Raw genomic sequence first — 27,248 nt, 5'->3', positions numbered from 1 at the left:
CCAATGTCGGGGGGGAAGAGAACTGAAAACAAACGTACAAATTTTAAAATGTAGTTCAATGAGCACAGGGGCGAATAGGGGAATGGGACATCCTGCAAGACAGGTAACTGAATTTTGGATGACCTCTTTTTGCAGAAGATTGAATATGGGAGACCAGCCAGGAGTGCGCTGGAATAGTCAAGTCTGGAGGGAATGAAGGCCTGGATAAACATGTCAGCAGATGAGGGATGTTATGGAGATGGAAATAGATGGTCTTAGTAATAGCACAAATATGCTCATCGCAGGATGAAATGCGACACTGAGATTGCAAATAGACTGGCTTAATCTCAGACTTTGAAGGGATGGAGTTGTTAGTGGAGAATGTAAAGTGGCTTCAGTCTTAAAAATCTTCTCCAGTTAAATATCGCTAACTAAACTTCATTTATGGCATCCCTCAGGGTAAGTCAATCCCACAGATCAGGTCTCCATAACATCAATGGTTTTCATTTCACACTCTTAATTATTTGCACATTGTGTTTACATATATTTAAGCAGTTATGGAATGGAATTTAAGCTGTTGTAGGATTGTTACAATGGAGAATTATCAACCCAGTCCAAACCTGTAGCATCAGTAACAGGCAAGCAACACATTTATACCAGTAAAGTAACTGCTAATGCTAGAAATGTGCAGGTCAAGCAATAGTTGTGCAGAGAAAACTGCCTCAAATATAACATGATCAACAAGCAAAACAAATCAACGCATAGTCCAAAAATTCCTGAGCCCAACGTTTTCCCCAGATATCATTTACCCTCCTGATTACTCCTGGCATTTTCTGTTTTTTTTTAGTTATGCACTCAAGCTGTCCACCTCAAACTTCAATTCCATCACCCATGGAAAAAACTACTGTACAGCTGCTTACCCCCACTCCATTCAAAGTAGATGGGATTTACTGTTTAGAACACACATGCAGGAACATCAGTACTCTTCAGGTAGGTATAATATTTATTCAGGAAGCACAAAGGACCTTCAGATTTAACACCACACACTTAAAAGTCCATGATCCTGGAACACAAGTGAACTTTATATGGAAACCAGTTTAAAGATACATTGTGAAACACTGACTTATTTTCTCAAACTAATTTGCATGAACATTTTTGATCCATAAGGCAATGGCACACCTTACCTTAGATTTAATAAATTCCTCAACTGCATCCACTGCCTGTTGGAACCGTTTCCCTTTGGTAGATTTGATCATTTCCTCCTTGTGAAGGTGATAGGATTTAAGCTGGTCTACTTTGATCCATGCACTGCAAAACATAACGTAGTCGGTCTCTATTTTTGTCTTACTTAAACTGAATTTCTGACTTCAAACAGACCATTTATATAAAGCCTTAATAGGTATTGCTCAATGATTTATGCTATTTAAATTCAAACAATACGAATCTAAGATTGTGTCTCGGTTGAAGAGCCCAGCTATCTTCATGACAATATCCTGTGCCTCATTAATTTCGCCACTCCTTTAGGAAAATCAATTGACTTCTGAAGGTGACTTATGTCTTGCACAAGCAGGAAGTTTCAGAAATTACGACATACATGATCAGCTAATTTACAGAAATTGGTTTCCACCAAATGGGATGAAAAGCTTCTACTGCGCTATTTAGTTACACAACTACTCAAACGTCCTGATGATTTTATCTGCAATTACTCTGCACAGTTAAGCTGATTGTAATTTATTACTTTCTTGACCTGCCACCCCTTGCCCAGATTTGCTAACGTTGCAGAATAATTACAACATTGTGGTTATTAGTGTAAAAGTTAACACTGGATGAATAACATTAATGCACTAGTTTAGGTTTCACCATAGTGTACAAATTAAAAACTGACAAAACCAATCAGTTGCCTGGGTCTGCACAGTTTTAAGGATAAGAGAGAGCATGCCTTGTTAAATAAATTGTTATATTGCTCACATCAGTAAGAAGCAATCATACGCTCAAGATTTGCTACACCAAGTCTCAGTGTGAGCCATCTGTATTGCTTACACAAGATCAACCATTTTATAGTCCAGTGGCACCAGATACTAAATGTTAAGAATTTACAACATATCCCAACTGGCCTCTTGGACCAAGAAAGTTGATCTATACCAACACAGAGCTTCTTTTCGATGGATCCCTTAACAGTAGCCTTTTGATATTCAATGGAAACATGCCTTTTCTCCAATGAGCTGCAGGAGGGGACAGGAATTTAATTAGAAAACAAAAGGAGAATTGCAAGTACTTCCTCAGCCCCACAGTGGGACTTGTAGGTTTACCTGACGCATGAATGCTTGGTGGTGACTGGGATAAAAAGTGATCGATTTCTTAGCTACTCTCAAGTTGAAAACACAGCACTGTCATCATATAAATACAGACTACTAGAATAACATGCTAGAAAAGGTAAAGAAGGACAAGGACTTCTGTTGCAAAGCAGGCGATCTACATAGATGGAAACAAGATTTTCTACAACAGATAAGGTCAAGATTGGAAACACAGCTCAGCGCTAAACAGCACATCCAAAGTTTTGTATTGTGTTCCTCAACCTAAGTAAAAAGCTAAGGATGGGCATGAAATAATTTAAAGTGACAAGAGCCATGCCTGTGACCTTGCTGTAATTGGATAAAGGAATTTGTTACTTGTATCTGACCCACAGAGAAAAGTTGAGGAAATGACGGATATTCGATGTTGACCAGAGATGGAAAATGGCCCAGTGGCAGATGTTAAGAGTATACCACATAGATCGGCAAACCTGGGCCAAGGATAGATCCTTGGACAGGCTCTCAATGAGTGGGACTGGAAGCAGTCAAGGTGATTGTTGGAAAAGTGCTAGCTGTGACCTATTCATCAAGGGCAGAAGCATGCTATCCCACATAGCCAGAAAATTAAGAGGCAAAGGAGGGCAGCATCTTGATAAGAAGTCAGAGGCTGAAAAGTTTGAAGAGGCAAAGGTCAGTGATTTTGGATGTCATTCATGATGGCAGTGATCTGACAATCACTAAGACTGAACTGAAAAGATTCACACTTGCAGCTTCAGGATCTTTTTATGTGGAGTTAGAGGGCAGCAATACTTGCATGGCGACAGAAGGGTTTTTGAAACAGATTTCAGCAGCAGATTAAAGAGGGCTAATGAGAGGTCTCAATGAAAGGGAACTGTAGAGGCTTTCAAGATTATTAAAGGATTTAAAAAGCTAGAGAGAAATTATTTCCTCATGGGAGAAAGTCCTGAACAAGAGGGGCATATTCTTAAATTAGGACTGGGCCATCCAGGGTGATACCAGGAAACATGAGACAAATCTGGAAGTCTCCCACAAAAAGCTGTTGAGAATAGGTCAACTGAATAAACTCAACTGAGACAGGTCTTTGTTTAGGCAAGGGTTTAAATAGAATAAAGACAGGTGAATGAAGTCAAGCTACCATTCAGCCATGATTAAATGAAAGGCAGAACAGGCCCAAGGGGCTGAATGGCTGACTTGTACTGTGCCTATCCTTCGTCTGCATTCTCAGCTAGAATGGTTGCCAGGATCTGATCAGTAGTTGGATAGATAGAATATCAAGCAGCAGAAGAGTCTCATGGAAGGGAGGAGTGGAGGTGGCAACTGAGGAAGGTGGGGAAATAAGTGCAAAGTGACAGATCAGTGGTGTAAACTTTGGTAGACGACAGCTAGCTTGTTTAGTCAACACAGCAACAGCTTTTTTAAGGATTAAACTACACCTACCCAAGAGTGTATTTAAAAAAGATGACTTACTGGTCTTCAGTTCCAAAGAATTTTACAAAGAAGCATTTTTTGCCCCGTGGTTTCTTTAGATCTTTGGGTGGATTAACAATCTTAAAACAAGAAAACACAGTCAATTAATTGTAAATCAGTTATACAGACAAAATGAGAATCACAATTCCCCAGGAAAAAAGCAGAACATTGAAGGACATTTTAGAATTACTTCATATTTAAATAGTTATTTGGCTTTAGTGTTGATCCATTAGTTGCTTAACACACTGCCTTGCCAGGTCACACCTTTCCCCCAGATCTGAAATCACAGAACAGTGGTTAGCACTACTGCCTCAGTGCCAGGGACTCAGATTCGATTCCCAGCTTGGGGTCATTTGTCTGTGTGGTGTTTGCACATTCTCCCCGTGTCCGCATGTGTTTCCCCTGGGTGTTCCTGTTTTCTCCCACAGTCCAAAGACATGGTGGTTAGGTGCATTGGCCATGCTAAATTTTCCTCAGTTCCCTGAACAAGCACCAGAGTGTGGCAACTCAGGGATTTTCACAATAATTTCATTGCAGTGTTAATGCAAACCTATTTGTGACACTAATAAATAAACACCAGAGAAGGAATCGGAAGAATTACCTCTGGCAGATTCCAGAGCTAGACCAGAAATTAAACCACATTCCTGAACTTCTGTAATTAAATAATGTCGCAGGTTTAGCAACTTTGAAAAGTACTGCAATTTTTCTGAGAAATACGACAACTGCTTTCACATCTCCCGCTAGCCTCACTTCAATGTGGCAGCTCATCAAAAACTGCTCAGTCATCATACTTTGGCTATTAATTCTTAGAATCAGCTGCTCCTCTCCTTGCTACTGAAATTAACCTTTAGAGGCAAGCTAGAGATCTGCTCTTAAGTTACTGAAAACACAACACCATACATGAAAATACAACATGAAACGAGAAAGATTTCAAACAGAAGGGTGTAATTTTTTTTGCAAAATATGCATTCAAAATGCAGAAATGCATCTACGTCTTAAATGTTTGTTGCTCTTTAAACTAAAGATATTTTTCAGATTTAACTCTAGTCAACAAGGAGTATTTATCACAGTGAAAGCAGTTGAGTTTCACTAAAAGGGGTTGCTGCAACATGAGAGGTCTGCTGTCCAATAAAATTGATTCAAATTCACGATATCCGCACATCATTTCTTCATCCTCGGAACGAGGGTTCTTGGGGGGGGAGGCGGTCAGTCAGTCAGTCATAACATGTTGATTTGAACTTCTTCCTTACGTACCCTTATCAACAGTACATATTGTCTGTATAGTACGCAAGAAACAATACTTTTCACTGTATCCCAATGCATGTGAAAATAAATCAATTCAAAATATAAAACCACTATAATAATGCTCTGGGCTCCTCAGGGTCAGTCAATCGTAAGATCTTTGGCATGAATTCCAACATAAAACCACCACGATAATGCTCAGTCAGATCTTTGGTATGAATTTCAACAGGGAACCACCACAATAATATCTTGAGCCTCCTCAGAAGGAAGGTAGTAAGGGTCAGTCAGTTGCAAAATCTTTGGTTTGAACTCCCAACATAAAAATCACCACAATAAAGCTTCCGACCTCCTCCTCACCACCACACCCATTTAATCTTCCACAAACCCACACCGACCGACTCCTGATGACAGGCAACAGGTCAAAACGGCTCCCTTTCCTTCAACACGTTGCGTTGGTGACTCACCTTTCCGGGCCAGGGTGGATACCGACCCAGCTTCCCCCTGGAAAAGAGAAAACAAAAACGAGATGTATATTTTTAAAATACAACAGAGAAAGAGCAAAATAAGACGTAGACGAGAGGAGCAGGGATTGAAAAATACTCGCGCGGCAACGGTATAACAATCAGTAATAGATGAGGGAGAGGGAAGGGGCAATCTGGTTGCCAATTCTTACCAGACCAGATCTCCCACCCGCAAGCTGCCCGCCGCCATCTTGCTCACAGCAACTTGTCCATCGCCCTCCCGCCCAACACCCGCCCTGCCCCACGTGACCGTCACAGGGCAAAGGTCAACACCCTCCCCCTCGTATTATAATTTTCTATTTCATGCCTATTTATAGACTTACTAACTCTAGTCCTGTGTCTTCAGGGGCGTAGGAAGACTTTTTTGAGGGGGAGTAATAAAAAAAATAATTCCGGCTGTTGGAGGGGGAGGGGCTTTCCCCTACCCCCCCCCCCGCCCGCCCGCCCGCCCGCCCCGCGGGTTCGCGCGCATGCGCGGCGGCTTGGCAAGATGGCGGCGGCCGAAGTTTGTCGGGTTTGTTTTTGTTGCTGTTGAAAGGGGATTTGCGATTGTCGGCGGCGCCGCCACCACCAGCTTCCCTCCCCCCCCCCCCTCCACCCCCTCTCAGCAACAAAGCGGGGTCGAGCAAAAGGGAAGGAGTGGGGAAGAGAGAAAAAGACGGGACGGAGTGAGTGAGTGAGGGGGAGAGAGGGGGGGGGAGAGAAACTGTCCCGCTCCGGCCGCAACATGGCCGAACCGCGACGAGTGTCCCTGACTACGCTGCCCGTGTCGGCTCCTCTCCTCAAGAAGAAGAAAGAGGAGGACCAGGAGGGAGAGGAGGAGGAAGAGGAGGAGGAGGCGGCGGCGGCCTCCGCCGGCGCCGTGCTGCTGGTGAAGGGGCAGATATCGGCCGTCACGTCGCGCCACACGCTGGCTCTCACAGAATCGAGCGAGAAGAGTTGCCCCGAGTTCTTTTACCCCGAGTTGATGCGAGTGCGGAAGGTGAGCTCTCTCTCTTCTCGTCCCGGGGTCTCGAAACTAACGGCGACAGAGCCGACCTAGCTTCCCCTCCCCCCCGTAATGCCCAGTAACTGCTTACCTTGAGACAAACTGACAAACTCTGCAATTTATTTCATTTGAGAAGCCAGTCACTCACTCACTCAGGGGTGTAAACTCTCACTAGTTCTCCGGGCCTTGCAATTAAAACCAGCTCCCTCTACATAGTTGCTGCGAGCTTGCATCGAACATAATCCAGTCAGTGGTGTCTTTTAGACAGATGGTCGTACACACGTCCGATCTGACTGACGTAATCACAGTTGTTATCGCCGTGAGTTTCGTTGAGCTGCCCGTTCATTTTTTTTAGAGACTAGAAGCAGAAGGAGGCCATTCGGCCTTTGCCTGCTCCACCATTCATTTTGATCATGACTGATCATCAAATTTAATATCTTAATGCCCCCTTTCTCCCCCCCCCCCCATATCCCTAGCCCCAAGAGCTATATCTAATTTCTTCTTGAAATCAGACAATGGCCTCAACTACTTTTGGTGGTAGTGAATTCCATGGATTTGCCACTCTCTGGGTGAAGAAATTTCTCTTCATCTCAATTCTAAAAGACTTACCCCTTATCCTCAAACTATGACATGGGTGTCAAATACTTTTGCTTGTTAAATTAACCCTAATGTAAGGGGGATTAGCAAGTAAACATGATGGATTATTATAGGAATAAATGGGTGGGATTGTGGCTGGTGCAGACTTGATGGGTTGAACGGCCTCCTTCTGCACTGTAGGGATTCTATGACCCCACCATCAGGAACATTCTTTCTGAATCTACACTATCTAACCCTGTTAGAGCTTTATAAGTTTCTCTGTGATCCCCCCTCACATTAAACTCTAGTGAGTATAATCCTAACCAATTTAGTCTCTCCTCATATGACAAACCTGTCACCCCAGGGATCAACCTGGTAAACCAACACCGTACTCCCTCTATAGCAAGCCTGAAAGCTGTTTCCCAGAAAGCACTGTTTAAATAGATTGAATGATAGCATTAATATTCTGCGTTAACAGTGCTTTTTAAAATGAAAGTGCGGTTGTTTCCTGGATACACAGTAGGCCTGACAGTTTCACTCTCTTTGATTTTTAAGTCGTCATGAATAATTGAAATGCTGTGGTTTGATCTTGAAAACTGGAGAAATGCATCAATTCAAAATGACATGGGTGTCAAATACTTTTGCTTGCACGTGACAAATATAATTTTAATGATGAAAACTACAACACTCATCCAAATTCCATCCCAAATTCATGAGGTGAGATTGAGCTTCAAAATTCCTACAGTCCAAAGTTTTGTTTACCTAAAGCTAGTTCCTAATGTATTGGGTGGCAAAAGTAGCAGAGGGAACAAAATATGTCACACAGATGAGGGTCAGTGGTAAAACTAGACTAGGAATCTAGAATAAAGTTTGGTCTGACTGGAGTTAAGCAGCGTAAGAGCTTTCTCTTGGCTTAGAAACTTCACCCTGTGAGTCTTGCTAAGCAACACACAAATGTTATAGTTGTAATGTACGTGCAGCTTGAGTTTGGTACCCAGCCATCATCTTTGGCTCAAGTAGAGTGAACTTTAGTGTGTGTGTGAATGCTATAAGTGGAGCAGCAGGATAATGCTATTTGCAGCATAAAGCGTTCAATCTTTGAATATAGTACTTTGGCTGTAAGAAGGTCAAAACTGATGTAGTAAATTAAGTTTAACTATAAAAATTCAGAATTGGTTGCAATATTGGGGGAATGAAACAGTGTTAGTCCATCCTCTTGTTCTGCATACAAACTCTTAAAAAAGAACTTGAGCAAAAAAAGATAAATACAATCTCGTAGTTGGGAATACAATCAGCTGGGAATGTTTTCATCTGTTAAAATTTGATTCTTAATTTTCTTTGGCAATTAGTAGTGTTGCAAACCAGGAGGAATGTTGGATTTACATGAGCTGCTAGAGACATTGCGTAAAAATGTAATTTTTAACAGTTTTTTAAGTGTAAGTGATACAGGTGAATTTTTAAGCAATGGTAAAGTCAAAATACTGCAGATGCTGGAATCTAAAAGAAAAATTGAAAATCTCAGTAGATCTGACAGCACTTGTGGAGAGAGAATCAAGCCAGTGTTTTGAGTCTGGATGACTTTTCATTAGAGTTGATGACAGATCATTCAGACTAGAAACACTGGCTCTCTTCTCTCCACAGATGCTTCAGGCCTGCTGAGATTTTACAGCATTTTCGATTTTTAAATAATGTCTCACTTACTGTGAGTGGCCCCAACCAATAAATGACCATTTTTTGCCAATAAAATGTGAATTTCACGTGTTGTGAATCTGTAACTTCCCAAAAATTATTTTTCAGACTGGATGATCAAAAATGTAATCCAGCCACATAATTATTTCAGAAAATCCCTCTAAATATGCCAAGCGTTTATGTCCTCTCAAATTAATTTTCTGAGGAACAACACAAATCATGACTGCTTTAGTGACCCCAATCAGATTTGGCTCACCTAAGTTACCATATATAGATAATAGCTGTCGAACAGACTACTTAAATAGACAACTTGGCCCAATCAGTGTTGATTTTCCATGCAAATCTATTGTTCCATTCATATTTACCCAGCCTGTTCTCATGTCCTTTCAACTCTTTCTTTAATTCACCCATCTAATCTAAATACTGTCTCCGTTTCTCTCTCTCCACCACAAATGCTGGAATTGAATTTCATAACCTCTATGAAGAAGGTTCTCCTGCTGGTGCTGTAACTCTCTGGCACAATATCTTATATAGATTGCCTCTCATTCTTGATCTCAACAGTCTACCAACTATCTGTCTCATCCTTGCAATGTTTTACACAATTCTGTTGTGTCATAATATACATTGTTCGAATGAGAAAAGCCATGCTTACCCTCCACAGCACTGAGCCTACTTCAGATCATAAGTATACTTGACTGTTTTGAGCAAAGTATACCATAATAATATCACATTTGTTCACATTCAGTTCCTAATGCAGATGCATTCTGCAAGTGATTTGCCGTATAAAAAGTAAAACACACTGCTGAAGTAAAGAATGTATCATTGGTGGTCTGATGAAAAGATCCTTGAATACAACAAGAATAAAACTGTTTTGGTGGGCATAATGTACTGAAGTTGCTCTTCAAATCAAATCATTTTGTAGATATAGTTCAGCTGCCTCTTTAAATTATTTTAATTGAAAGCTGTTATTCTTTCAGAGTGCAAATCTATTTTCATATTGGAAATTAATTTGCCAGAAACATAAAGGCAAGCAAACTTATGAATAGATGGGATGGGAGATGAGTTTTACCTATTGATCTTGGTCTTATCAATATCATCCTGGCAAATATTGAAGTAAGTGACCAGTATTGTACGTTCAGTTGGTACAGCTGCCATTGAATCCTCCTTTTGCAAGGTCATTTACTGTAATACTGAATCCAGATATGTCAACAGAAGTTGTCTCGTGTAAAGTCACTTGATGGATTGCCCTTAGAACTAATATCAAATATTTCTTCATGCTAGCATCCTGCTGCAGATAAATAGTTGGATCTTAAAGTGCAAAATTAATTCTTTGCAGTTAATTTACATATGTTAATAAGTTGAAAACTTTGATTGTGTTTGATAGAGATATAACTTGTCTGCATTGTCAGATGCTCAGCTTATTATTTTGTGGACAAAAGTCCTGGTATATTTTTGATTTTCTGATATGGAGCTGTGTGAAAAGTGCAAACTTGGTGTTTAGACAATTGATTCTGGGTGGCATTGCATCTAATTTTGCCTGGGTTTAGCATCAAGTGTTCACTTGAACATTTGAAATATTTAAAATAGCCAAAATCAATTTTGAAAATTAATTTCAATACCCTCTTAGACAGGAGTTCGCTTTATTCTTCACTCTACTCTTGCACACTAAATAAATCAGGAATGTGACCTATGTTTGACTTCATAAAAGTTCAGTATTTCATAATTTGCGGTATTAGATTTGGACTACATGAGTTCAAGTAACTTGGTTCTTAATTTGTTTCAATGTCAAGTGATGCTTTAACATGCTGTGTCATGAAGTGATTTTTACAATGGCTTGTTCCCATGGTTTTTACATACATTTTTTAGCACAGATACCAAGCTGAGAGTTACAGAAATTGTGCTAACCTGATAAATACTGCTCTCTTAGGAAAGCAGGAGGAAATGTAGCAAACATGGATTAATAGATTTCTCTTTAGCTCCTTGTTGTGAAGAGACATTGAATTTGCTTTGAGGGAAGTGAAATAAACATTCCATTATAAGCCAAGATTAGGTCTTTGCTATCCCCGTCCCCCAAGTGGTTTACGGTCACTGTTCTCAAGTTTGTGAATACAAATGTTCTTTGGGGGAATGTGGCAGAATGCTGCATCCTTCACAATGGTGGTGAGGTATGATCTGTCCTTGTGTTCGATTAATGACGTCTTTGAAAATCAACTATTTCCCAAATGCAAGTTAGAAGAATGAAAAAAACAATAAAACACAGTAAACTCAGAAGTACGACTTGAGTTTGAATGTGAAATTAAGCTCCTCATTGCTTGAATTCTAAGATCTGAATCTGCCCTTTGCTCATTGTTCCTGTTCACTTCCTCCCTCTCACCTTCACACTCCCTCTATCATTGTCTCTCACCCCTCCCCCTTCCTCTCTCTCTCTTCCCCAGGACATCCTTTTTAAGCTTTTCCCATTGTTTCTCATTGATTGTGGTTGTTTAGCATATTTGTTTTCACCACAATTATCACATTTATATCCATGGTTGCAGTACACATGCAAAATAAGTTTACTGAACTGAATTAGTAATTAGTATTTCAATTCAAGTACAACCATTTTATGGAAAGATACATTTACAGAGCTACATCCATGTTTACCAGTATTGGTTTATTTTGCTAAAACGAAACTGTGTCCTCACTTTCTCTAGTACATTTTGTTAGAACCGTATTTGCGTAAGGAGTTAATTTTAATAGGGAATTTATTTGAGATACAACATTGTACGATTACTCTTTGGAATTAGTATGTGATTAACTAAGTAAGCCAGTGCTGCTCAGAATTAAATCAATGTATGCATTTACATCGAGTCCCAGGAAGACAATTACACTTCAATGAACAATGACTTCAAAGCTTAATCTTACAGTTTATATTGAAGATCCTGTGTGGACATTGTTTCCCAACAAAGTCAGACAAAACTGACTGAATGAGGCTAATTGTCTTCTTTAACAGTATTAACAACGTTAATGTTTGGGGCTTTAACTGGCAGGACAAAAAAAGGTGCCCACTATAAATAGAAGCTTTCACAGATCTGGAGAATGTGTTAAAAATTAATGGCCTGTGAATCTATTCTAAGACTGGTAATAGTCAAAACAAAATTGAATAACTCCAATATAGCAGCAACCAACATATGGACCCTGAACAGTAATAATGAACGTGGTTTAAAGTAATATTGAGTTGCTCTTTAGTTCTTTGATAAGTATGCTAACGTACATTCACTACTCCCTAAATGAAGTGATCATACAAATAAGTTTGTTTTAACTGACTGTATCTGAATGGCATTGCTAATGGAGTGCAGAGATGTAATGTTCACCTGAAAATTTCATCCATGCCTTTATCACCTCCCAGGTTCAATTAGCCCAATACTTTGCTTTGATTTTCATTTATTATTGTCACATGTACTGGGATGCAGTGCAAAGTATTATTCCTTGCGTGCTATACAGACAAAACATACCGTTCATAGAGTACATGGGCAGAAGGAAAGGAGAGGGTGCAGAATATAGTGCTGCCGCTACAGATAGGATGTAAAGAAAGATTAGCTTAATATAAAGTACATCCATTTCAAAAGTCTGATCCCAGCAGGGAAGAAGCTTTTCTTGAGTCGGTTGGTACCTCAGACTTTTGTATTTTTTTTCTGATGGAAGAAGGTGGAAAAGAGTATGTTCGGGGTGTGTGGGATCCTTGATAATGCTGGCAGCTTTTCTAAGGCAACGGGAAGTGTAGATGGAGTCAATGAATTGGTGTATCCCATGGTCTGTAAAAACCAGCTTAACTAAACTTTTGCCTTTATGTCAACCATACCAAATTCTTTTCGCCCATCATCCCTACTCTTGCAGACCAACAGCAGCTTCTTGTGTGATAATTAGTCAAATTTAAAATTATTCTCCATACTTGAATACTTTCAAGGCCATGTCCTATTTGTAACTTCCTTCGGGTCTATGTTGGTCTCCGGTTTCAACCTCCACACGATCATTGATAGTCACATTTTCAGTTACTCAGCTTCATGCTCTAGAAGTCTCTGCCAAGTTCCTTTGTCTTATCCCATTTTCCTCCTTTAATACCCACCTTTTGGTCAGATTTCTTAGTCTCTCTTCCTCTGGCTTGACATCCATTTTTTTAAAATTCCAATTTGAAGAAGACTTTACTGTTACTTTCTATGTTCTAATCTAATGATGGTCCTTTGCAGCAAGGAAAGACAGTTGCCACGCCGTCCTAGAGTATAGTGGGAGAAAGAGAGCAGACAGACGCGGTGGTGGCAGCAGAAGTCGGGGGGGGGGGTGGTTTGGTTGACGTCCGTGTAAGGTAAGGACTTACTCAGTTAATGGTAGAGTATTGTGGAGAGTTACAGAACAAAGAGATCTAGGGCTACAGGTTCATAGATCCTTGAAAGTGGGGTCACTGGTGGGCAGAATGGTAAAAAATGCATTCGACATGCTTGATTTCATCGGTCAGAACATTGAATACAGGAGTTGCAATGTCTTGAAGTTGTACAAGACATTGGTAAGGCCATGCTTGGAATACTGTGTACAGTTCTGGTCACCCTGTTATAGAAAGGATATTATTAAACTAGAAAGAGTGCAGAAAATATTTACTAGGTTGCTACTGGGACTTGATGGATTGAGTTATAAGGAGAGGCTAGATAGACCAGGACTTTTTTCTCTGGAGCGTAGGAGGCTGATGGATGATCTTATAGAGGTCTATAAACGATGAGGGACACAGATCATCTAGTCAATATCTTTTCCCAAAGACTGGGGAGTCTAAAGCTAGAGGGTATAGGTTTAAAGTGGGATGGGAGTGATGCTAAAGTTCCAGAGGGGCAGTTTTTTCATACAGGGTGGTGAGTGTATGGAACAAGCTGCCAGAGGTAGTAATAGAGGCGGATACAATTTTATCTTTTAAAAAACATTTAGACAGTTACATGGGTACGATGGGTATAAAGAGATGTGGGCAATTGGGATTAGCTTAGGGCTTTTAAAAAAAAAGGGCAAGTTGGGCCAAAGGGCCTGTTTCCATGGTGTAAACTTTTATGACTCTAAATGAGATGAAAAGGGGATAGCAAAAGAATAAGGAAGAAACAAAAAAAAATCCAAAATTTGCATTTCCCATCAACAGTCAGTCATTAGTCTGTCAGTGAGTTGGTCAGCAGTAAATAACAACTGCAGTGTTTACTTACATATAATTATAGTACAGAGACTTACAGCCTCATCACTTCCAATCAACTTCTAAGAAGGTTCTGGAACAGTAACCCAAGTGCACTGGTGTGACCCGCAAACCTGCTCCCTGATTGGTTCCCCAGATCATGTGACCTTTACTCTGCAGATGGATCCTTAAAGGGACAACCACAACATTTTGTTACCTTGACTACTTCAGTGCTTTCTCATTGTCCTTCCATCTTCTGGCTTCTGTAAAACCTGAGCTCATCTAAAACTCGTTGCCAGTATCCTAATTACCATGGAAATTCATTCATTATACTTGGCGGCACAGTGGTTAGCACTACTGCCTCAGCACCACAGACCAGGTTCGATTCCTGGCTTGGGTCACTCACTATGTGGAATCTGCATGTTCTCGCTGTATGTGACTGGATTTCCTCTGGGTGCTCCAATTTCCTCCCACAGTCTGAAAGACATGCTGGTTGGGTGCATTGACCACGCCAAATTCTCCCTTAGTGTACCTGAACAGGCACTGGAGTGTGGTGACTAGGGGATGGATTTTCACATTAACACTGCAATGAAGTTAATGTAAGTCTACTTGTGACAGAAATGAATAAACTTTAAACTTCTTGAGTTTTTTTCTTCTCATGCCGTCTGCCTCCTTCATCCACCCCGCTTCAAAACCAGCTAGACCTTGAAGCAGAGCTTGCTATTATAGGTGGTACAGTGCACATTCTTCCCAGCTGTTGAGGTCGAAGCTAGTATTCAAGTTGGCTATCAGAGTATTTTTGAAATGTTTCTGCAGGCCGTCCCGTGTTCGTTCATCAGGAGCGAGCTGGGAATGGAGAGCACACTTCAGAAGATGTGTTCTGCATTTTTTACATTCAAGACATTATGTAAAGGCTGTTGTTGCATGTTAACCCAGTTTATCCCTTTAATAGCACTGATTAGATAGTCTCAATGGAGAAGTGGTCAAAATAAGTCTTGAGATTAATTAAGAGACTGTTGTTGAAAGTTTGTCTAGATTTTTGCTGCTTGGCTTCTCTTATTATCTCAACAACCTATCAAGGTTATTTCAAGGTCAGAAAACGCAGCAGGGAATAATGAGTGTTCTTTTGTGCATTCTGATTTGTTGGATGTTTAATATGAGTTATTACACTGGAGAGCTTTGAATGTATTGCAAACTTTTAAGCAGCTACTGGTGATGGGGTATGCATGAAAGAAGATGGGAATTTTTAAGTGAATACAGACAGTAACCCAGTTGAGGGAGTCAGATGATGCCACAGTTGCAAGAAGCTGTCTGATTCTGTTTGGCATTGGAACTCTGGCATTGCATTAATTTCTTCAGTTCACATGCTGCTATTTCTTATTTTGTTGGTATATAGAATTTTGTGCATTATTGGACCCATGTGTTACTTGATGCATTGGATACTGAAGAGTTAAAAGCATTTCAAGGACAGAGCAAAATGATAACCTCCCCATCTGCTTAGATGTTAAGATATGTTTTATATTATACATATAATCTAGGCATTGGTTCTATCTGGTTGTTTTGACATCCTGAGAGAGAGAGAGGTTGGCAGCATTCAGGTCTTGAGCTGAATGCTGATCCCTCAGATGGAACCCTGTAAATAAAGCCATATTGATCTCAACTGTTAACACCAACACAGCTCATTGCTTTTTGCGGTCAAGAATATTATATACCTGTACTCGCTTTTCACAGAGCGAGATATCAGGTCAGTGGCTCTTGCAAACTGCTGAATTGGTCTTTTGCCCTTAATGTTTAGCCTTAAAAACATTTTGGAAGCAGTCCCAGTTTGTGATTGTTTCTCCTCTAAGTGATGAACTGGCATATGTGCTCAGCGCATAAATTCCCTGGTTCCTCTGGCTCTTGGCACTTGAGATACCATACTGGAAGAGGTAAGCAGTGATTCATGTGGTATCTGGATACTTGGTGTTTGTGCACACTTCTATTGTTTCTGTAGTGTATGCATGTGTGCGGAAAATATGAAGGAAAAAATATTTAATTTTTGTGCTTTTGATAATGACTAAATGTTCCTTTATGGAATTTATGGATTTTTGAATGCAATTTGTTTCTTATTTTGATCATTAAAAAAAATTCATTCACACATGCCACACACATACTTAAAATAGAAGAAAAGGAAAAAAATAAGCTTTGCTCTTTGCACCTGGTCACTTTTGCTAGTTTATAGAATCTTGTAGGTACAGAGTGGTTAATTTGCTTACTGTGTGGTGCAGATAGTGCTGTATATGGTTTCTTCAATTCTGGAGGAAAGCTAATACATGCATAGTAGAAAAAAGAACACTTGTCCAGACCACAGATAGTTTCATAGCTGTTGCATGACTGTACATTTGATACACCAGGTCCCTTATTCTCTATCAGCTGTTCAGCTGTACATGTTCAGAAGATTAATTGTAAAGTTTTAAACTTTGCCTGTTGGAAATTACTGTTCCCAGCAGAAAAGCAAGAACACTGCACACGAACAATGGAAAATGATTATATTCTTGAGCGTTCTTATTTTGCATATCAAATAACTCCGCAGATTATAGGTAAACTGGAAATTTTGTGGCTCTTGAATCTACTGTCCTTGATTTGTAGGGTATGTACATTGCACTCCTGCTATTAGTCATAGCTAATCATGATGTAGAGATGCCAGCATTGGACTGGGGTGGGCAGAGTAAGAAGTTTCACAGCACCAGGTTAAAGTTCAACAGCTTTATTTGGAATTACGAGCTTTTGGAGTGCTGCCCCTTCATCAGGTGAGTCACATGGGATTCATTCATGGGATGTGGGTATCTCTGGCTGGGCCAGCATTTATTGCTCGCCCCTAATTACCCAAGGGTAGTAGAGAGTCAACCACGTTGCTGTGGGTCTGGAGTTGCATGTTCGCCAGACCAGGTAAGAATGGCAAATTTCCTTCACTGAAGGACATGAGTGAACCAGGTGGGTTTTCCTGACAGTCGATAATGGTAGCAGTAGATTCTCAAATTCCATTATCTGTCTTGGCGGGATTTGAACCTAGGTCCTCAGAACATTAGCTGAATTTCTGAGTTTAATAGTCCAGCAGTCAGACTGCTAGGCCCTCACCTCCTCATTTAAGAATCAACTACATTGCTGTGGCTCTGAAGTCACATGGAGACCAGACCAAGTAAGGACAGCAAATTTCCTTCCCTAAAAGACATTAGTAAACCAAATAAGTTTTTACAACAATCAACAATGGTTTCATGGTCATCAGTAGACTTTTAATTCCACATTTCACCATTTGCCGTGATGAAATTTGAATCCAGGTCCCCAGAGTAGTACCCTGTGGTCTCTGGGAATAGCAGTCCAGCAACAACACTAGAATGCCACCGCGCCTCTCTGGTAGTTCTGAATATATTGATGTGTTACAGTAAAACTTTTATCCCAAGCATTGTGTGTAATTGTGTAAAATATCATCATCCTGGTACTAAAGAAAAGTCAGGCGGGTGTCTTAATGACTATCATCTGGTGGCTCTGACATTCGTCGTTCTGAAGTGCTTCGAAATGTTAGTCATGGCACAAATCAATTCCTGCCTCCTCGACTACCTAGATCCACTACTGTTCATCTATCGCCGCAACAGGTCCACAGCAGATGCCATCTCCCTGGCTCTACACTCACCTTGGAACACCCAATTAACAAAGACACCTATGCCAGACTCCTATTCATATACTACAGCTCATCCTTTAACACCATTATTCTTATGAGACTCTTCAAACTTTGTGGCCTGGGGCTTAGCTCCTTTCTCTGCAACTAGATCCTAGAGTTCTTAACCCACAGACAGTAGGCAGTAAGGATTGGCAACAACATGTCCTCCATGATCAACCTGAACACCGATGCACCACACGGCTGTGTCCTCAGCGCTTATACACCGATGATTGTGGGAAATCCCCCTCCAACTCAATTTTCAAGTTTGCTGATGACACCACTGTTGTGGATTGCAAACAATGACGAGTCACAACACAGGAATGAGATAGAGAATCTGGTGAACTGGTGCAATAACAATCTCTCCCTCAATGTCAACAAAACAAAGGAGGTAGTCAATGACTTCAGGAAGCACAGTGGAGAACATGCCTGTGTCTACTCCAAGGGGACAAAGTAGAAATGGATGAAAGCTTCAAGTTTTTTGTTGTTCAAATCACCAACAACCTGTCCTGCCTCTACTTTCTCAGGAGACTAAGAAAATTTGGCATGTCATTTGCAACTCTCACCAACTTCTACAGATGCACCATAGAAAGCATTCTTTCTGGTTGTATCACAGGTTGGTATGACTTGTACTCTGTCCAGGGCTGCAAGAAACTACAAAAAGTTGTGAATGAAGCCCAGTCTATCACTCAAACCAGTCTCCCATCCATTGAGGCTGTCTATACTTCCTGCTGCCTTGGAAGAGCAGCCAACATAGTCAAGGACCCCACACACCACGGATATACTCTCTTTCCACCTTCTTCCATTGGGAAAAAGATACAAAAGTCTGAGGTCATGTCCCAACCGACTTAAGAACAGCTTTTTCCCTGCTGCCATCAGACTTCTGAATGGACTTGCCTCGCATTAAGTTGATCTTTTTCTACACCCTAGCTATGATTGCAACACTATGTTCTGCATTCTCTCCTTCCTTTCCTGATGTACGTTATGCTTTGTCTGTGTAGCCCACAAGAAACAATACTTTTCACTGTATATTAATAAGTGTGACAACTCAAATCAAAGATTCTTATTAATTTCAAATTTCACCATTTGCCGTGGTGAGATTTGAACCTAGATCCCCAGAGCAGTACCCTGCGGTCTCTGGGATTACTAGTCCAGCGACAGTACCACTACGCCACCACCTCCCCAGTAGATCTGAACATGTTGGTGTATTACAACAAAATTTTTATCCCAAGCATTATGTGTAATTGTGCAAACTATGAACAGATTCATTTCACCATTCCTTTCATGGAAACCTATCCAGGAGAACTGTTCAGAAACCAATGTTTCAGTTTGTGTATGATAGGAAGAGCCAATATAATCCCATTTCCATTGACTTTTGATGCTATCTACTAGCATACATCTGACATTTGGATTGGTAGGTACTGTACTGGTTGATCTTGTGGTTAGCAATAGGAGTACCCCCTCGAATGCTGCAGCTTGCTTTGAAATTTAAAGCATCTCAGCGTGTTGTCAGGGTGCATACACAATATATTGCTTCTACAAGATTTTAGATGAAGTTCATGCAGTCGGTTAATGTGAGCAACATCCTCCCTACAGGTTATTGGCAGGTTAGGCCCTACAATGCTTGATGGCTACATGTATCTCCTAGTGGCCCATTCTAGAGCAGTATTGTGCATCCTCTTAGCGAGGAATATGTGAAGAATGTTGAAATCAGGGGAAAGCAGAAATTGAAGAATACCTCAATTATTTTTGTGTTCCATATATTACATGGTACTGATTTTGGCTTTTTTTTATTTAGAAAGACGTGGCTAAGCGTTTTGATGCTCCGTTTAATGATGACAGAAGGGAAGAAGAAATTGAGGCTTTGGCTAAAAAGTTTGAAGAAAAATATGTGAGTCCTGCTCATTTCTTTCATTCATAAACCTCACATCTTTGATATTTACATCATTAGACAGATAACTACTTCGTACAAAAGGTTATTTTGCTGCACAACTAGCCCTGTTTGCAAAGTGGGTGTGGGGAAGATCTTTCCAATAGTAGGAGAGGCTGGGATCCGAGGGCACAGTCTCAGAGCAAAGGGACAACCCTTTAGAACCAAGATGAGGAAGCACTTCTTCAACCAGTGGGTGGTGAATCTGTAGAATTCATAGCCACAGAGGGGGCCAAGTCTTTGAGTGTATTTAAGACCAAAATATACAAGTTCTTGATTGTAAGGGAATCAAAGATTATTGGGAAAAGGCCGTTGAGAAACTTATTGGCCATGATTGAATGGCGGAGAAGAATCAATGGGCCGAATGCCCTAATTCTGTTCCCGTATCTTACGGTCTTTTAATATTGAGCGTGTTTTAAAGTTTAAAAATCCAATGGGATTGGTTTCAAAATCTCACACCTGACCTACATATCAATGGAAGTTGAGACTCCTATTGAAGATCGTCAGATTGTAAGTTGATTTCATAGGTTTCTTCCCCTACATTTGAAACAGCAGATTCCATGATTGGGGAGCACAATAGGCGAACTGAACTGGGCTGACAGAACACAATAGGGAATGAATATTTATGGTTCATTTGCAATGGATTATTTTTGAAATTGCTGTGTGTAACTTTCAAAATCACACAATAGATGCATGTGCTTATCCTTTGTCAACAGCCTTTTAGTCTGTCTCACCTCCTCCCAATACTATGGTTGATGCATTTATTTAATCTTTGCCACGTCTACTTTTTGAACCTTCCTGTTACTGCAATAACAAGGTGAATGTTTCTTTCACTTTCCACCATATTCATCAGCCAACCTACCTCCATTCTGAATTCACTGAATGCCACATTACTGCACCAAAAGTACAGTAACTCCTTTTCTGGAGCATGTAGTGGCTATCTTATCATGTTAAACACCCACAGAGTTCAGTGCTTATTGCTCAAGTATTCAGTGCTTAAATATTTGAAATGTCAATTTCGGCCAGTAACCTTTTAGCAAACTGTGTTTGTGGTGCCCAGCAATTGTAGCAATCGTGTTTTTGGTGACAGAAAATATTTATTCTTTAATCATCCTGCGAATCAACTTAACAATGGTGTGGCATAGTGGTTAGCACTGCTGTTTCACAGCACCAGAGACCAGGTTCAATTCCCAGCTTGGGTCACTGTCTGTGTGGAATTTGCACGTTCTCCCCATGTCTGCGTGGGTTTCCTCCAGGTACTCCAGTTTCCTCCAACATTCTGAAAGGTGTGTTGGTTAAGTGCATTGACCTGAACGGCTGCTGGACTGTGAAGATTATGGAAGTTTCACAGTAGCTTCATTGCAGTGTTAATGTATGCCTTACTTGTGACTAATAAATAAACTTTAATGTTTTCACAATCTTCTCTTGGAGAGTACACTGTGGTTGTGAAAGGGTTCAACAACTTGTGATGTGACCGCTCCTCTTGTGGTTGTAACCATATCATACCAGATGGTTTGATGGTCAGTCCTGAGGCCTTTGTGGCTGTCACAAGTGTTGGGGTGGGGAGGGTAGCACTCGCCCTCACTAAACTCAAGTCTCCAGCTAGATGTCAACCCATAATTCAGAGGTAGAACCTCTGGTTTCCATGTACCAGGACTGGAATGTGTTTCAAACTCTGCATCTTCTGACTCGAGTGGGAGTGCTACCCTAAGCCAAAGGCTCACTTTATCTACTGGTTGAAGAGATTGAATTTGATGCCGAAGATGTTCGTTCAGACCTTAGTAGAGAAAGGTTAAAATTGGAGCAGAAGTAGGCCATTTGGCCTTTAGAGTTTACTCCACCATTCAGTATGATCATGACTGATCTTCTGTCTCAATGCCATATTCCTGATTTCTCCCCTGACTGCTTGATGCCATTAAAATTTTAAAATATCTATCTCTTTCTTGAATGCATTCAGTGACTTAGCCTCCAGAGCCTTCTGCCAAAGAGAATTCCACAGGTTCACTACTCTTTGAGAAGAAAATTTTCCTTCACTCTGCCTGAGATCATTGTGGGGGAAGGGGGATCTGCTGCCACTCTGCCTGAGATCAGTAGGGGGAAAGAGGGGTCACTGCCACTCTGCCTGATATCAGGGGGAGGGAGCAAAAGGGGGTCTGCTGCCACTCCACCTGAGATGAGTGGGAGGGAAGAAGAGGTCACTGTCACTCTGCTTCAAATCAGTGGGGGGGGAAGCGGAGGGTCCACTGCCACTCCATCTGAGATCGTGGGGGGTCCGCTGCCACTCTGCCTGAGATCAATGTGGGGGAGAGGGGCCTGCAAACGATCTGGGTAGCGAAGGGGTAAGGGGGTCAGTAATATTGTGGGGGTGGGCACTGCCTGTGGGAGCCAGGAGGCGACATTATCTGGCCTGTGAGGGATGTAGCAGGAGAGCTGCATTCTACCATTTTTTTTCTGCACGTGCGCGTTGGAGGCTCAGATCAGGACTGCAGGATTTTGGGTGCATTAAGCCCTGCCTACAGGCTTCTGCAGCGTAATTCAAAATTGCTGATTTTTTTCCAAGCAGAGTATATATGGGGGTGCCTGAGAATGGGTTTGAAAGTCGGATCTGAAACACTTCCAGTTTCAAGTCAGCCCAATCAAAATGGTACAATAGGGCCCTGTGTTTCCTGTATGTTAACCAATTCTCAATCTAAACCAGTATACCCCCCATCCCATGTACTTGCCCATTAACCTCTTATGAGGGACCTTCTCAAGCCTTTTAAAAGTCCAAAAACACCACATCCACTGGTTCTCCGTTATCTAAAGCTTAATTATTAGTCAGAAGTAAGGCTTACATTAGCACTGCAATGAAGTTACTGTGAAATTCCCTAATTCTACTAATTACATCCTCAAAAAACTCCATTCGCTATGTTAAGTGTGGTTTGCCTTTCATAAACCTATGCTGGCTTTGTCCAATCCCGTTAGTGTTTCCAAGTGTACTGTTATCACGTCTTTTACAATAGATTCTAGCATCTCCCCCAGAGCTGGTGTCAGGCTAACTGGCCTATAGCTCTCTTTTTTCTCTCTCACTCCCTTTATAAAAGGTGGTGCTGGGGGGTGGAATTACATTTGCCACCACACAATCTGTCAGAAGGCTGATCTTGCCTTAGCTGCATGGAACTGGAGTAGGAGACTGAGTAAATAAATAGCACCAGTACAATTAATGATGTCTGTTCATGTATAGTTTTTACATTTTAGGGCCCAAAGAAGCGAAGGAAGGATCGTATCCAAGATCTTATCGACATGGGTTACGGATACGATGAAACTGACCCATTTATAGATAACTCAGAAGCTGTAAGTAAACACAATTGACGAGTACTGAGTACTAGCCATAAATAACAATGGCGACTCTTCAAAAGTAATTCATTGGCTGTGAAACACTTTATGATATCCTGAGGAAATGAGAAGCACTGTATAAATGCACGTCTTTCATGCTTTCCTTTCTTCCCTTCTTCCTTTCTGTTCCTCTGGCAACGAATGCAGTTTCAACCCTTCCATTGAACAATCGGCAAGAATACATACATACATGTATATGCAGAAACCAGTTCTGCCTTTGTTTGCCCTGCTCTGTGAAAATAAATATTTCCAATGATGTGTACCAGGCTCTCTGCTTCTTGCTTCAAGATGTCAATAGTTGTGTGATGCTTGCTTTTGTGTTTTGTGCACAAAGCAAGGCTAAAGTATATTAAGTGATGCCGTTTGCAAGAGTTATTAGTCTTGGTGCCACCAGGTATTTTCTGTACCTGTGTGAGACATTGTAACTTTTTTTCCCATGTCGGTAGTTGGACATTTTCTGTGCATGGTGAACACATAGCATGAAAGGGAAAGTGATCCCTCATTATTATGGAAAGAGCCTGAGACCATCCAGTTTGCTGAACCTAGATGCTTTGAAGTTGCGTATGAAAAAAACATGTATAATGTTAGTTACCTAGGTGAGGGAGAACATTGAAACTTATATAAATTTTGATAGAAGACACAGATGGCAAAAGAGAATAAATGGTTCTGCAAAGAAAGCTTGGTTGGTGTAATCAGTACGTCATGGTCACGTTTACTGGTTCGCTTAAAAACATCAATGATTAAAATGGGCAAATCACTTATGTTGGCCAATAACTGTGAACAATTTGTGTTGAAGTCAATCACAATGTTCCAAACTAGTGTCTTAATTGCTCTGTTTATTTTGGACTGAAATAACTGTGCTTACTCATGGTTCATACCTCATTAAGGTGCACTGAATTTAATGAATGACATTTTTATGATGAACTTCCCTTCTACAACTTAAAACGCACGTTTAGGGCGGAATTTTACCAACACGTCTGCCCGCGGTTCGTACGATTCTGCCCGAGGCCAACGGATAATGCCGTTCCCGGAATCAGGGTAGGTGTGCAGGTAAAATTCCGGCCTTGTTGTCCATGAACTATGCCCTCAGGTTTTCTGTCTTTTTCACTGAGTTTTGAGGTGGAAAACACAAAGTAAAAACAATCCTGAGGGGAAGTTAAGACTGAGGAAGCTGTGTTTGGAAAAGCAGAGGGTAATATTTCTGCTGTTCTCTCAGGTAGTCTTTATTATTGTAAAAAAATAGAGCTCAAGGCCAACTAATGAGAATCAAAATTGTTTTTTGATATTAATGCCATTGCAAGTTTTGGTAAATCACATTGCTGTAAGTGGTGGAATTTGAATTGTAGAACTGTTTCTATAGTTGGAATATTGCATTGCCTTGGTGATATTATTGAACATGTTGTACTGGCTGCTTTTCATGTTCAGTTAAACAAAAAATAATGCTCCCATCTGGCAGGGAGCTGGGAAAGCATTGAATGTAAGTGAACAGAATATTCAAAACTACACTGGGATTATTTTTATAAGATTAGCTGTAAGAATGTGATTGTGATCTGGCTTAAAAATTGGCGTATTTGATTCTGAGGAACAAGGTAAAAATCCAAAGCTTCTCTCTTTGTGACAGATAATGTGGCATATGTTCAAGACAGTCCTGTCCCAAAGTACAGAAAATTGCTTCTTTGTTGATACATTTACATGGTCACTGGTCATGCAGGTCTGTGCTTGATGTGCATAGGTTGTAGATATTGCTGTGCTCGTGTAACCCATCATCTAAGGTGTCGAGAGATTTTGGGGCTTGTTAATATGAGTGGTGAATGTATGCTATTCACAACCACTGGAAGTAGCTGGAGCCAAAACATTGTGTGATTTTGAGGAGAAATTAGATATAGCTCTTGGGGCTAAAGGGGTCAAGGCATATGGGGGAAGGGGGGGATCAGGATGTTGAATTTAATGATCAGCCATGATCAAAATGAATGGTGGAACAGGCTTGAAGGGCCGAATGGCCTACTCCTGCTTCTGGTTTCTATGTTGTTAATAGACCTTGGCTCCCAACCTCAACTGATAGAGTACATTAGTTATGCTTGGGTCATGAAGCCAGCTTCTTAGAGATTTGGAGTAGGTGATAGGTTTTTGAGAGAAAAAAAACCAATATATAAATTAATCCCTGAACCTGGAGTGTTGCAGATGTAAATCGATACTGAGAAAGGCAGTGCATCATAGGACATTAATGGAGAGGAGTCAGAATGGTGACTTTTTGCAAAGAAGCCTCGAGGGTAACGTAACATTTGTAAGGATCCAGGACAACTTCAGGGAAAATAATTGAACAAAGTCTTCCAACACATCATTCGAGTATATATGGTTCCCATGGTAGCTCTCTAACCTTTAAGCTGAAATCGGGAATGAGGGCAAAAGGAAGCATGAAAACATTAGCGATTCAGTCCTTTGGGCTACTGCAGTCTTTGCGAGTGTTCTTCCTTTCATAAGCCATTTTGTCAAAACCTCACCTTTGCTTAAATGTGCACTCTCTTTAATAATCTTCAGATCCTTTTTTTAGGAGGCATTACTTCAACAGCAGGGAGTTTTAGATTCCAGCCACACTCAGCATTTTGTCAAATCTTCCTTTAATTACCCTTATGTTGGTTTTCTATTTATTTTTGTTTCTCGTGCTCAGTGTGATAGTAAGAATCTGACTATATTAAACTTTCTAACCTTAGTATGGCCATTCATTCGTAATCCAGGTCAACCCTTAATCTTATTTTTGGAGAACAGTCTCTCTTCAAAGCTGTATTTGTTCAGTACCGTAACATTATCGTGAATCGGTCCTGCACCTTTTATGTTGGAAAAAGCAGCTCCAGTTGACTTTATAGCATCTTCTACTTTTGCTGCCATCTCTATTTAGTGACTTGGGTTTCTGCTCATTCGCTAAGTTTAAAATCTTATCTTTTTATGGTGTTGGTAACACTGTGCTTTCACAGAATCCTGTTTGTCTTTCCAAGGAAGCAAAATAATACATAGAATCTTACAGCACAGAAGGAGGCCATTCGGCCCATCAATCCTGCACCAACCACAACTTCAGGCCCTATTTCCATAACCTCACGTATTTACCCTGCTAATCCCCTGACACTAGGGTCAATTTAGTGTGGCCAGTCAACCTAACCTGCACATCTTTGGACTGTGGGAGGAATGATGTGGGTATGCCGGCGTTGGACTGGCGTAAACACAGTAAAAAGTCTGACAACACCAGGTTTTAGTCCAACCTAAGTATATTATCAAATAAATAGGTTGGACTAAAACCTGGTGTTGTCAGACTTTTTACTGTGGGAGGAAACCAGAGCACTCAGAGGAAACCCATGCAGACATGGGGAGAACGTGCAAACTCCACACAGACAGTGACCGAAGCAGGAATCAAGCCCGGATCTCTGGCACTGTGAGGCACAGTGCTAACCACTGTGCCACCGTGCCGTCCATCTTGTCGACCTGAAATTTTGACTTGGACGGTACAGTGGTTAGCACTGCTGCCTCACAGAACCAGGGAACCGGTTTGATACCCGGCTTGGGTGACTGTGCGGAGTCTGCACATTCTCCTCATGTCTGTGTGGGTTTCCTCTGGGTGCTCCGGTTTCCTCCCACAGTCCGAAAGATGTGCTGGTTACGTGTATTGGCCGTGCTAAATTCTCCTTTAGTGTACGAACAGGCGCCTGAGTGTCACAGGTTACACACTGAGTTACACAAATACTGCAATGGAGTTACTGCAAACAGGGACGTTTGCAGTAACTCCATTGCAGTATTTGTGTAAGCTTAGTTGGGACACTAATAAATAAGCTTAAATGCTAAACTTACTTTCTCCACAGATACTGAATTCCAAAGATTGTTCTGTACTTCGTTCAACTTTGACTTTAAGTGCCAAAAAATTTAACTGGGTGGATAGTAGCATAACAGTTTCTGAAATAATTATTAAAGTGTTTTTTTCATCATTGTTACAGAACATAATGTAGTTCAGTTTTTTTCTCCCCATTTAGCTCAGCCAAGTAGCTCGTGTAGCTTCTATCTAAATCTCTTTTTGGGATATTCTTGTGAATTTGGAAAAGACAAAGCATCAAAATAATTAGCCATAATTTAAATACCTAGCTGTTAAATTCAACAGAACCAATCATGCAAAATGTTTGTTTGAAATGATTGGCTTGGCTTGATTTCTGTCCTCTCCCTCAGCTAATAATTTCAACAAATTAGTTAAGAGTTTTGTGGATAAAACTGGATTTTAATCTGCTATTTACCACGGCAGAATTGGAAAAGTTAATACTG

The 27,248-nt window shown here is 40.8% G+C and overlaps 2 protein-coding genes across 7 annotated transcripts in view; one reads left to right on the top strand and one right to left on the bottom strand.

Annotated features, from left to right (window-relative positions):
* glyr1 (glyoxylate reductase 1 homolog (Arabidopsis)) overlaps positions 1-5,737 on the bottom strand; it is a 40,553-nt gene extending 34,816 nt beyond the window's left edge. For 3 of the 4 annotated variants that reach the window (XM_080206968.1, XM_080206969.1, XM_080206970.1), the window contains exons 1-4: positions 5,674-5,737; positions 5,465-5,501; positions 3,759-3,838; positions 1,164-1,287 (exon numbers count right to left, since the gene is read on the bottom strand). In XM_080206968.1, the coding sequence (XP_080063094.1) occupies positions 1,164-1,287; positions 3,759-3,838; positions 5,465-5,501; positions 5,674-5,711 (279 nt within the window). In that variant the 5' untranslated portion in view covers positions 5,712-5,737. Of the gene's footprint in view, positions 1-1,163; positions 1,288-3,758; positions 3,839-5,395; positions 5,502-5,673 lie in introns of those variants that run through there. The other variant, XM_080206971.1, reaches the window with a different exon arrangement.
* Positions 5,738-6,046: 309 nt separating this feature from the next.
* Positions 6,047-27,248, top strand: part of LOC145355099 (ubinuclein-1-like) — a 73,233-nt gene continuing 52,031 nt past the window's right edge. For all 3 annotated transcript variants that reach the window (XM_080206966.1, XM_080206967.1, XM_080206964.1), the window contains exons 1-3: positions 6,047-6,503; positions 19,443-19,535; positions 22,812-22,907. In XM_080206966.1, the coding sequence (XP_080063092.1) occupies positions 6,249-6,503; positions 19,443-19,535; positions 22,812-22,907 (444 nt within the window). In that variant the 5' untranslated portion in view covers positions 6,047-6,248. The remainder of the gene's footprint in view (positions 6,504-19,442; positions 19,536-22,811; positions 22,908-27,248) is intronic.

This window comes from Carcharhinus amblyrhynchos, chromosome 18 (genome assembly GCF_965287045.1).
Source record: "Carcharhinus amblyrhynchos chromosome 18, sCarAmb.v2.hapA, whole genome shotgun sequence".
NCBI lineage: Eukaryota > Metazoa > Chordata > Chondrichthyes > Carcharhiniformes > Carcharhinidae > Carcharhinus > Carcharhinus amblyrhynchos.
This window is presented reverse-complemented; position numbering and strand designations above follow the sequence as displayed.